Below are 12,928 nucleotides of genomic sequence, written 5' to 3'. Positions count from 1 at the left end.
GCTTGGATGAGCTTTTCTTTGAGCAACTTGATCTAGTGGAAGGTGTCCCTGCCCATGCATGGTGGTTGGAACCAGATGATCTTTAAAATATCTTCCCATCCAAACTGTTCTATGATTTTATGATTTTAAAACCACTACCATCTCATTTTGCTTTGCTAATGGCAACCATCAGTTAGTCCAGCTCTCCAGTTCAAAGGGCTGCCCTGACAACAGTCTTCATTGCCAGCAAGCTCTTCATGAGTTTGTCAAAGAATTCTCCAGTGTCACCCTTTTTCTTACTGCACAGATCAGAGCTGGTCAGGAAGAAATGTCTGGCAGAGACCTGCTGGAGGGACACTTCTGCTTACTCATCTGCATCCATTTGATTTTGCCAGATGCTGCTGTTATTTTCATCTGAGCAATAATTTAAAATCCATAGTTTTCAAGTGGGAAGGATTTCTATGATTTGGAATAATTGAGGCTTAAAAGAGGATTACATACCATGTCAACCTCTGAAATACTGTCCAAGCTTTCAACCTGCACATCCACCCCAACAGGAATTGCAGGGCCTGTAAGAGAATGAGATTTAGATATGTAAATTACTGTTCCTTTATATCCTCTGCATTTGATTAGCACTATAAAGAAGCATGCAAAACATTTCTGAGCTTATGCTATACTTTCCTGTTCATGATTCTTGGTGAGGAGGCTGAGGGAAGAGCCAATGAATAACCACGTAGGGCTCCTTTTGAAACACTGAATTATCTTCCCATTGGCATGCTCTGCAATGCTGGCACTGCCCAGCTAATCCAGAGTTTTCATGAAACATTTGCATATGTTTTTAAAAGCTGAGCCATGCCATTATAAATTTTAGGACTTTCTGAAAAGATTTGGCTCCAAGAACAAGGGACTGAGAAAAAGAAACAGAGAGCTCTGAGCTCTTCCTTGTGGGTTTCTCATTTCTTATCAAGAAGACAAGCTACATTAAACTCCCAAGAACTCATCACCTTTTTCATTCATATGGCTCATAGATGGTGTTAATAGTGTTCCACACTAGTTTTAAAATTAGCTACTGGAACATCCACAAACAGTAAATAACCAGAAAACATCCCATAATAGATGCACACTACTCTATTACTAGAAACCCTCTATCAAAATTTCACTGTAGACTGCTGCTTGTTAATGGCCAGGACCTCCTCCAGTTACCCAAGTTCCCCATAGTGTGTCCTCACACAGCTTTTTCCCTTTCCTGGTGCACTGAGGAGGGAGGTGCCTACAGAGATGTGCTCACCAGGCATGACCCACCAAGGCACCAGGAATGGCTGAGGAACAGCTCAGGCAGATCCACTGTTTCCCTGAGCCCTCAGTGTGTGGCTGCTGCTCTCACAGGGCTCCTGCTGCTGTGTGTATCCACAGGGTATCCCCATCATGGGCACTCAGAGCAAGACAGACTATGGTGAAGGAAGCAGCAGCTCTGAAAACATGGCCGGGGCAGAAATTAATTTTCCAAGGACCATAGTGACCTCCAGTGAAGGTTTGCAAAGATTTTTAGCAGCTAGATTTCTTAGCAGTTGGATGGTATTTAAGAGGCAGCACAATCCCTTGCAGATCCAGCCCCATACCTGTGCAGTGCCATGCAGAGCAGCACTAGCTGCATGCACATGTGTAGCGACAGGGGCATCTTCCTCTAGACCACATCCAAGCTCTGAAAACCATAAGCCTAACAGGACAGCAGAAGTGCTACTTTGAGAATGAGGAGTGCTTTTGAAAGCTGCCATATGTCCTTCTCCTCTACCTGCAGTGGCACACAGAGACCCCCCATGCATCTTCAGGGCTTTTGAACACAGCCTTAAGTTTGCCTCTAACGGAAAGGAAAGAAACATCAACTTGGCTTTGGTAGGGAAAGGGTAATTGCAAAAATTCCTGAGACAAGCTGATTACTGCAGCTGGCCCTGGTACAGATTTTGCAAGGGCTTTGATACTGCAGCCTCACCGAATTACAGCGGAGTATGGTGACAGTGACATTGTCCCCTTTCTGCACACACAGCTCCAGCATGAGGCACCCACACCATCCACCATCAGCTGTGTGGGTACAGGTACCCTGAAGTACCAGAACAAGGCTCCTCAGCACCACCAATTCCACTTTTAGACACAAAGCTGTGCACTTTATACTTAAAAAAAATGCCAGGAAGCATTTACTTACTCTTTTCTATGTCTTGGTGGTATCTGTCCAGGCTGAAGATTTTTTTTTGCAGAAAGATTTACTTGGGGACAAATTTAATCAGCACTGGCATGTTTCTCAGGAACCCAGAGACTTTGGAAAGTTTTTTCAATCACACGATATGAGCCCATCTTGCTGCCTTTCTGTTACTTATGTGTTGTAAGGAATCACTGGAGGCCAAGGAAATTCACACCCTGTTGGAGTTCGGTTCCCATCTCCCAGGTATTCCCCAAAACTGAGGAAACCCACAAAGCCCCAGACTACATCCACCGATGAAATGCAGACATGGTTGTGACATGAAATGCAGACCATGTACAGGACTGAGCTTGAGAAAGGCTGAAGATTTTTTCCTCTTGCATGCAGGGCTTCAAAGCACAGCTGTGCTCCTTCAGCAGACACGATGAGTCCTCAACCCCCTCCCCAAAGGGTGAAGCTGCAGAGAGCTTTCAGTGGGACCTTCTGTAAGGCTGTTCAGCTCACTGAGCCATGGAAAATCAACCCAGCCAAAACCAACAGCAGTGACAGCAATTGGGTTGTCTTCTTCCAAACCACTGACTTAAACCAGCCCCAGGGAAAGACCTGTCAGGTGAGTGAGTTGGTCACTGGAGCCAGAGGAGACAAGCAGGGAGGAGGACAGCAGGACAGAGAGCCCTTTGCTTTTGGTGGCATCAGCTCAGCTCCTTCCTCCTCTGGGCCCCTCAGTTCAGGAAGGATATCGAGGTCCTGGAGCAGGTCCAAAGGAGGGCAACCAGGCTGGTGAAGGGACTCGAGCACAGGCCCTATGAGGAGAGGCTGAGGGAGCTGGGGCTGTTCAGCCTGGAGAAGAGGAGGCTCAGGGGAGACCTCATCACTCTCTACAACTCCCTGAAAGGAGGGGGTAGCCAGGGGGGGGTTGGTCTCTTTTCCCAGGCAACTCTCAGCAAGACAAGAGGGCACGGTCTCAAGTTGTGCCAGGGGAGGTTTAGGTTGGACATTAGAAAGAATTTCTTTACTGAGAGGGTGATCAGACATTGGAATGGGCTGCCCAGGGAAGTGGTGGATTCTCCATCCCTGGAGATATTTAAAAAGAGACTGGATGTGGCACTCAGTGCCATGGTCTGGTAACTGCAGCGGTAGTGGATCAAGGGTTGGACTTGATGATCTCTGAGGTCCCTTCCAACCCAGCCAATTCTATGATTCTATGATTCTATGAGCCAGGGCAGGACACATGCTCAGTCCCTACTGATCTGGGCACATTTCATCAGCCAGTGGATTCCTTCTCAGACCCTTGTAACTCATCAAACAGTCAAATCCATGGAAAAAACACTTTTCCTTGTCACCTTTGCCATGCATCCTTTCTTTTGCCTGCCTCCCAGCCCCAGGAGGAGCCATTGCTTACATCCAAGACAGATGTGTCCTTCTTAACATGCAGTCCAGCATGTTAAGACAGAGCAGCCCATGGCCCTTCTGTCACCCCACAAATGCACTATCTTCTGGTTTGACCAGAGGGAATGGTGACTTCATAAAATGGAAATATTGTGTCAGTGGCTTTGCAGTATTCTGCTCCCCTTTTTCCTTGTAAATCGAGTAGCTGTGGAGTATGATAATGTCTAACAAACATATTATCTTATATCGTGCTGTTTTTAAGGAGGTGGTTTGTTACTTCTGCCTCTTTCAGTTGGCTTAGTAAGTGCTGATACATCTTATTACTTACTCTGTCTGCCTAAAATGCAGTATTTTAATCCAGTTCTTTTCAACCTGAAATTACTCTCTGAGTTAATACCTTGGCTGCAATTCCTTCTACTCTCTACGATTGTTTGGGACACTGAGTAAACAACAGTCAAAAACAACAGCAAGCAAAATAATTTCCATATGGCTTTGCCTCTACCCAGTAAGATGTTCTTTGGTTTTTTTTAACAAGGTTACAAAAAGCACTGCATATTTGGTGACAGCAAGCCTTTTGATGTGCAGTACAATCAAGAGGGAAACAACATGAGCTTGTTGACAGGCAGTGCCCCATGAGTAGCCAATAAGCCTTTCTTTGCTCAGATACCTCATGAAGTCATACATGATGGTCTAGAAGAGCCTGGACAGAGATTAAAACACATATCTGCTCCCTTAATGCCTTTAAATACCTAAGAACTCTTCAGTGTTGTCATGTTCATAACATTTAACTTGGGCCTCTGCTGCAGCAAAGCTCAGTGCTCAGAGTAGGTCAGTTCTGAATGGCTCCACAGTCCAACACAGCCCATGGTCAGGGCAAGGACAAGGTTACCCTCAGCACTGCCTCTGGCTCTTGCCAAAGAAAGCATTTGTAAATAATGTTATTTATTGTCACATGCAGCTGTTGACATTGCAGTAGTGCCCACAGTGCTTCAGAACAGCCACGTCATGGTAGTGACAGTGCTGCCAGAGAAGATGTGGTCTCTGCCAGGCTGGCTTCAGGGAGCAAGGATGTTTTGCCAGAAAAGGCAGGCAGCAGGCAGCTTTGGGACTTCCCACTGCATCTCCTTGGTGCTGAGGGGTTGTCTGTCCAGCACATGCTGGGCAGCCCCTCTGGGCTTCCAGCCTGCAAGAGACAATCTCTGTGTATGAATGCTTAATTCAGCCTTAATTCAGGAAATCAAAACCCATCCAAAGCCTATTTACTGCTTCAGTTCCACACTTGTCTCAACACTGATCCAGATTAAAAACAAACAATGAAACAAATAAACAAACAACAACAACAACAAAAAACCCAAACAAAACCCAAACCAAATAAGCAAAAACAAACAAACAAAAAAACCTCCCAACAGTAGAACTCTGCCAAGCTGGTGTTAGTCCCTTTCTCCTATTCTTTCCCTATCTGCTCTTGAAATAAAAAATGGGATGTCCATATTCCTTTGTTTTTTCATGTTGCTGCACAAAACCCTCAGTTTAGCTGCTAGGTAACCAGCAGTTACCTCATTACAAGGACAAAGCCTAAGGTTCAATCTGGAGCTACCATGAGGCTTTATTAAACCCAAAATAAAGGGTGTTCATCTAAAGTTGAATGGTTTAGAAAGCCCTTGAGAGAAGAGGCTTGAGGCTGGGTTAAGTGTCTTGCACGTCAGTGAAACTGCTTTTAATTTTTTTCTTTTTCTCCCCTGCAGCTAATCAAAAATTTGAGGGATGATAAAACAGTGAGTATAATAAGGGAGAAAGAGATCATTTGAACTCTGGATGTGAAGTTCTTAATGGAGACAGTATGAAGATGAGACTGTAAAACTTCTTTACTAGTGGGAATATTTACTGTGCCTTCCTTGGCCAAAATCTTGCTACAATCAGCAGGAAAAAAAATCACTGCTTATCCTTCTCCTTGCTCCTCACTCAGAACCTGGGACTTAGGCAATAAGAAAGCACACAGATGAGAATGTGGGCATGTTGAGATACCAAGACCCTTTGGAGAAGGCTTGGGCAAGAGCAGGGAAGAGTGAGTGAAGGGCCTGTGGAGCCAGCTCAAATGTTGCTACCTGGGAGATAGTGACAGGAATCAAATGATCACCAAGTCCTGCTCCATAACTGATAATATTATAATGGCTTATTCACCTGACCCATCACTGAGAAACTTCTACAAAGATGCAGTTTTGCAGAGGGACTTGATGCAAGCAACATTGTAAATGCTTGCAATCTCTGAAGCAAACCAGAAGCCCTGTAAATTAAAAAGCCCTTTAAACCACAGGGGAAAAAAAAAAAAAAAAAAAAAAAAAAAAATGTTTCCTTAAAGGTCATCTGGGTTACAGCACTTACCATCAAATTAAATGGCTGTTGATCAGTCACAGAATGATGTCAAGAGATCTGTGGTCTCATTAATCCTTGGAGTCAATTTGGAGCTGCTAGCTTTTTAATCCTGTCCCTCTGGAAACTAAACTGTTGAACCACTGGGGCTCCAGATGCTTTGCCAAATTCCTCATAAAATGCCACTAGGGATGAGTAAACATAAAAAAACCCCAACTCCTTACTGAGAAGGAACAGAGGAGGAGGAAGGTGTGAATGGGAAGGGAAAAGAGCAGCTGAGATGGTACCTGACACAGTAAATAGGTAGATAGAGGACAAGTAACTTGGATTATAGCATTAAAAGTGAAAAAGCCCCCATCAGCTATCTCTCCCTTGTCACAAACATTATTTTTATCAATATTCTTTTTTTTCTCGAGAGAGAGGAAATGCGGGAGGATCAGCTTGCAGAATTACAAGCAGGAAAAGACCTGACTACTGTAACACTGGAGAAGCCTCAGAGCTCAGACTCCTCTTGAGGATGTTCACTGCTGGATGGGGAGCTAAATGGATCCATGTGGAAGTTGTGGATTTGGCTGAGAAGAGAAAGCATTGCTGCTTTGCTCAAAGCCTGCAACCCAGCAAAGCTCTACAGCTCATGGTGACTGAAAAGTGTCAGCCAAATCCATGGAATTATTCAAATTAAACATGAGCTCAAGTACTTACAGATCAGGATCTAGAGAGAAATTGTGTAACCTCAAACTGAAGTGTTTCTTCCAGAAACAGTAAACATGTCAACATCCATTATCTCTGTCATTGTCCCCAGCAATATCTTGCAGAACACAAATACTAATTCAGCAGGACTGATACAGCCAGAAAGCAAACTCTGAACTCTTAAAAAATTTCATTAAAGCCACAGACTCTGACTCACAACACAGAAGTTAATCCCCCAATAAACTATTCCCTTTGCATCTCACAAAGCTACAGCACAGTGGCAGCTTCAAAGCAAGCTCGACACTTGCACAGTCATTAGCAAATTTGACAGTATAAAAATTGGAAATGGAAAATAAGAGTTTTTCATTTTGAGGGGGATATTTATATCTGCATGTTGAAAAAGGATTTAAGTGACCTGAAGCACAACCTGAGGCTGATGGGAAAGCTTCTACTTTCTCTCTTGTATTGGGCTGTGTTATCCTGACAATTTCTGTACAGGATTAACAAGTGATCTGATAGAGCACCCTTGCACCTTCTCACTGTAAAGGCATCACCTTCTGAAACTGCATCAGCAACATCTTATTTCTGTAAATTCCTGGATGTCATTCTCCTTGCCTCAAAGCAAACTTCAGTATTTAAAAGACACACAGGGACCAGCCTGTAAAGATATTTGTGGATTTATGTATCTTTATTCCTTCACCAAATACACAACTCAGTGTCCTCAGCATGACTTCTCCCTCATTTCTCTTCCCTCTGAAGTAAAAAATGGTCTTTTTTATGACCTGTGCTTCAGTGAAAGCTATTACACATTTGACTTAGATGCTGCATATAAAAAAAAATGTTGCACAGGATACCTCTAGAGAAGGCCCACTGCACAAGGAGAACAGGCAGACCTCACAAGTCTCCATTTTGGGCAGGCTCTGGCACTGAGAAGACTGTGGCTCATTTCACCTTGAACAAAACCCAGTTTAAAGACCAAACCCAGCCCCACGTTGAACAGGACATCTGGTCTGGGGCTGACCCCTCCAGGGAACCCAGGAGGTTTCCACAAGTCCCATTCAGAAATTACTTCAGAAGGTCCCCAACAAAGCCTGTTGCATCCCAGCCTGCCTCAATATCTAACACCCCCCCTGAGAAGCAACAAGAAAGCTGCAAAGGGTGTCAGTTTCCAGTCAGAAACAGGCACACAAATATGGACACAAATATGCTTTTTATTTTTAAACCTTGCAGCTGGCACTGGAAGATACAGAAGAGAGTGCTACCAATTAAGATACCTGAAGTCAGTTTGCTACTCCAGCTCTGAGACTAAAGCTTCCCAACATCTCTTTTAACTTTTCTCTTTGGCAGTGATTTCAAAGGCTCATTTTGTTTCTCTGAGACAGTCTTTCTCCCCTCTCATCTGTCTTTGAAGGAGTCAGTGCCCCTGAGATAAAAATATCCATGTGGGAAACAAGCAGGTTTGAGACTTCTTTGCAGCCAGGTATTTTGAGCACACCAAGAGAGGCTTGCAAATATCCCTAAGAGATCCCATGTCTGCAGGTTGCAAAAGAGTCTTCAGCATCTCCTTATGTCTGTGTGTGCATATATATTTTATTTTTTTTTTAATGAATGTGTATACTCTTTTGGGACCTATGTATAGGCGACTTCCAGGCAGCCACCACCAGGATATTCCCATCAGATGCCACATGACTACAGAGACCTTTTTTTCCTCTGCAGCTGACAGCTGGTCATTGAGGGAGCAACAAGTTTTTATTCCAGCCCTTGATAGTAACCCTAAGTGAACTACTTATGCTCCATTCATCCCACCATTCATCCATCCTGACAAAAATACTGACCAGAAAGGGCAGAGAAGACCAGCTGACATTAGGCTATTAGGCTATGAAGAAATATGATAAAAGTACAGCATTAGGCTGTTCCTCAGCAAAGAAGATACAGCTATTTTAAGTATCAAGTAAAGCTGCTTATTCACAGGCTCCCTGTAAAATACGAGATGTCATAGATGAAATGCTTAAAATGGATGTTGAAGGAAGGCAGCAAAACAAACATTTACATAATCTTTAAATATTAATATTTGTAAATAATACCTGAACATCTGCTAGCTAGAACAAGGTCACTAACATGGAGATAACTCCCTAAGGGTCAAAAAAATGCAGCCTGTGTTCGCTTCTGGAGGCTACTTTGAACATCATCAAAGCAAAAAACAATGCCATTACCACCATACCCAGTAGCCCATCTCTAATGGGCCAAGAGCAAGCAAGACAACCATACTTACTGAGCTGTTAGTAACTCACACAACATTTGCTTGCTCACTTGCTCTTTAAAGAGATACTTCTTTGTGAAAAACCCTTTGCCTTTCTCTGTTTTCCTTCCATTTCACCTTGCTTAGCTCCAGCCTCCTCTGTCCAGGCATCACAGCTGTGAACACCAAGAGCCACCATAAAAAGGCTACAAACCCTGCCCCCTTTTTCACTTTAAGTTCATTGGTGAAGCTCTGGGCTGGTCCATCAAAAATGTTGAAGGTTAACAGCTGCCCACTATTTCAGCAGGCTTGGGAACCACTGTATTTACAGTGCTGCATTTCTTTGTAGTTTGATTTCGCTCACAATTTCCTTATGATAAATTTTATGTTTCCCAGAGCTGAGTTCCCTTTCTCACCTGCACAGGCCCAATGCAATGCCATGAGACTGGACTCTCCATTACATCATGGTCCCTGAGCTGCTCTCAGAGAGCAGAGAGAGTCCTAGGGCAGCAACCAGTTACAGTCACACAGATCCCACAGGCTCTTCTACTTGCTTCTGTAGTTCAGAATGCTTTTTATCCAAAGCAGGTCAAACCACATCAATTTGACTGGAATTGACACAGCAAAAAAACTGGAAAGACTCACAGTGCATAGCAGATCACTGTGACTGCCTGACAAATAACATTACAGAAAAAAATTTTAGGATCACCTCTTAGCAGGCTCCTCTTTTCTTTCCTTTATATATTTTTTTACATCAGGCTGATAATCTGTCACCTAAAATATACTGCATGACTCTGCAGCTGTGCAAGAACCTGTAGCACCCAAGCTATCTCTGTGAATGTTAATCATATTTTCCAAGGCTGGAGCCTCAACAAAGTTGTTGCCATGTTTTGCTCCTTATCACATGCAGCTTCAGCACAGCTTTGCTAATACCCCACCTTTGTCCTGGGTAGCTCTTCATGGTAAGGAGGTGTTAAAACAAAAATTGAAGAAACACCATATTTTTCCTTTATAAACAAAGTCACCTTCTCACTGAAGGCTGTTAGGATATTTCTCAACTTTATAAAAGTTACACCAAGTTTTTAGGCTGTAGGAGTATCCTAGTGCTGTGATGAGAGGCAGCATGGGAGAACAAGACAAGGAGAATGAAATGCAGTTACAGTAGGACTCTAAGAGTAACCACGTAACTATGTCTGCCTGTTGGGTGTGAATTGTGCACTGTGGCTCTGTGACACTGATAAAAATGCTACATTTGGTCTGCTTACAGAAATATAGTGCAGTGGTGACTCAGGACATCAAAATCTAAACCACCAGCACAGCAGAACAAAACTCCTCAGGAATCATGCCCTGGCATACGTTCAACTAGGGAAAAAAAAGCCAAAATCACAGTGGCTCCCCAGCTATCTCCACCCAGGTCAAGGAAAGAAGTCCAAATCTCCTCCTAGACAAGCCCTGACATCCCACCCCATCACACCCAGGAGCCAGCAGGTTTTTTGTCCAGAGTAGTAATAGCTGCATTGAGGAGAGAATGGTGCTTGTAGTCTGTCCACAGACAGAGGATCTCCAGGATGGGAAGCAGAGAAGACCCTTTGAATTTACAGCAGGATAGGGCAGAGCTGTTATTTAGGCATATATACACACACATCAGTGAACTCACTCAACAGAGCATGATATCTACTTATCAGTGTCTAGTCTTCTGTTACGAAGATGAAGCACATCAAACACGCAATCCATCTGCACATGCATGAAACCATGCCACCTCCATTGCCTTCAGAAAACAATATACAATCTAGTGACAAAAGTCAATGAAGTGTTGATCCCATCACTGGCAGTGTTCAAGATGAGGTTGGATGGAGCTTTGAGCAATATGGTCTAGTGAAACCCCCCCCCCAGTGGCAGGAAGCTGGGCTAGATGATCTTTAAAGGTCTTTTTCAACCCAAACCATTCAGTGATTCTGTGATAAAGCACTGTTGAGCTGTGCAGGCTATGTGGGATGGCACATGATTAGCAATATCCATAATGGAGTAGGTTACCCACAAAACAAAACCAGACCAAAAGCAGTGGACGTTCAGCCAACACCTCACAGGTTGAGGCTTTGCAGGCAGAACAGAAGAATGGGGAAAAAGAAGCCTAGAAAGTCAGGTAGAGAAAAGCAAGACCAATAGATAAACTAATTAATGGGAGACTGAGCCAACAAGGCGGCTGGCTGGAGAATCCTGACATGCACCTTCTCCAAGAGGATTTATATCAGACCATGAAACCGATCTCATAGCTTCCTGGTCTTTTCATCTTTCAGAGGTCAGGTTCCTTCCCAAATCTACCCTGCTGAAAGGCTTGCCTTCCAAAAGAAGCAAAGTTGCAGGAGAAGACATACCAACAGTAAGACATACTTTTCCTTTCCCTAACCAGAGGGTGGAGCAACAGAACCACTGTCAAGAAGACAGCTGGAGCAGGTGAGGGGTATGAGGGCAGCTCATTCCACGTCACTTTTACAGCCAATTCAGAAAGAAGCAGGCACATTCAGTGCCTCCAGAGCCAGCTCCCAGACCTCAGTCCTGAGCCTCAGCTGCACACCTGGGCTTGTCAGGTGTGCTCACACCAATCCTAGGGAGATTTGTTCCACCCAGAGGACAATTCAGGGCAAACTCGTCAGCCCTGGAAACAGCAGATAAAGAGCGACCTCAAACAGGACGGCTGGACTACAACTTGTTAGTAAATTACAGGGAGGGAGAGAAAGTATTGGTGTGTGATGTATTTTGGACTCTGGAGTTTTGAGATAAATGAATTGTGAGCATAAGGACAACACTGTGCAGTCAAATCAGCCCATCTGCACTGTAGGGAGAGAAACATCTTTCCAGCCAGGAACAAGCAGGTCAGAGAAGCTCTGTTCTATGGACTGGGTGCAAAGTGCAAAATATCCCTCTGACCCAGGAGATGTTGCACTTCATCCTGGGAGGGTGGATAACACAGGATGCAATATGAGTCATTGAACAAAAACTGCAGAAAACTCTGTCCTTAGCTCTAGAGGGGCTTGGTTATTGATCTAGCCAGAAGAGGGATTTCCATACTGGTATCTCAGTGCATTTTTACATTCAGGTGGTCTCTTACCTCTGCAGTAGTGAGTCTAGAAATATCAGGCAAGCACATTCCTATAAGCTGGTAAGGCAGATGACAGAAGTGAAGATGAAGGAGGCCTACACTCCTCCTCTTTTTTGTTGCTTTGGAGAGTTTGAGGCAGGCTTTAATCTGTACAAAAATATTCCATTTTCACCGAGCAAGGATGGGATGTGATCCACCCAACAGATTCTTTACTTTGCAATTTGATCACATCAGATGAAAAGCCCACTGCAGCTTCACAGATACAAATAAACACTAAATCCTGCAGATGTTTCTTCTTCAGAGAGCAAAACACTTACCAAGAGGGCCCCTCATGAGCTCTGGGGAACAGTAACCAAAAAAAAAGATCCCACCTCAGCGACTGGGAGAGGTATAGGAGCTGTACAGGGGGCTGCGGGGGGAGGATGAGGCCTCTCTCAATTGCGTCCTAAAAATTGTATCTCCTAAAACCACCCAAGTCCTTTGTGTTCACTTTGGTGCATCTGACAAGGGCAAAGAGTGTTTTTATATATATATATTTATTGGGGTTTTTTAATAGATAACTAGACAGTTTTTAATGAGCATGAAATCAAGAGAACCGTTTCGTCCTCACCTCCAAAAGCCGGCCGCATGCTGAAGTCATGGTCGTCGACTCTGAGGAGCTGCTCCGTCTTTCCTCTCCAGGTTTTGGTCACATCATGATTCCTCCGATAGATGGGACTGCAAAAGACAGCAATGGCCTTGGTTCCCGGCCCCATAGAGGTCCCACAGGCCCCATCCTGAGCCCCACAGAGCAGCACTCTGGGACTCATGTCTGCCCCCCCTGTTTTAAGGCCCACAGGACCTTGCAGTGGCTCTGTGGGCCCAGCCCTGAGGGAGGGCAGGGTGAGGGCACTGATGGCACCACCACCACCACCTTGGGGATGGCAGCCCCAGTTTTGCCTCTCCACAGCCTCAGCTCAGGCCTGGA

The 12,928-nt window shown here is 44.4% G+C and overlaps 1 protein-coding gene across 2 annotated transcripts in view; it reads right to left on the bottom strand.

The window, feature by feature from the left end:
• The window catches only part of GABRR2 (gamma-aminobutyric acid type A receptor subunit rho2), a 34,819-nt gene that overhangs the window by 13,648 nt on the left and 8,243 nt on the right, over positions 1-12,928 (bottom strand). For both annotated transcript variants that reach the window (XM_071741353.1, XM_071741352.1), the window contains exons 2-3: positions 12,572-12,678; positions 481-548 (exon numbers count right to left, since the gene is read on the bottom strand). In XM_071741353.1, coding sequence (XP_071597454.1) covers positions 481-548; positions 12,572-12,678 — 175 coding nt within the window. The remainder of the gene's footprint in view (positions 1-480; positions 549-12,571; positions 12,679-12,928) is intronic.

Source organism: Heliangelus exortis, chromosome 3, assembly GCF_036169615.1.
Source record: "Heliangelus exortis chromosome 3, bHelExo1.hap1, whole genome shotgun sequence".
Classification (NCBI taxonomy): domain Eukaryota; kingdom Metazoa; phylum Chordata; class Aves; order Apodiformes; family Trochilidae; genus Heliangelus; species Heliangelus exortis.
The sequence above is the reverse complement of the archived record's forward strand: the minus strand, read 5'-3'. Positions and strand labels throughout refer to the sequence as shown.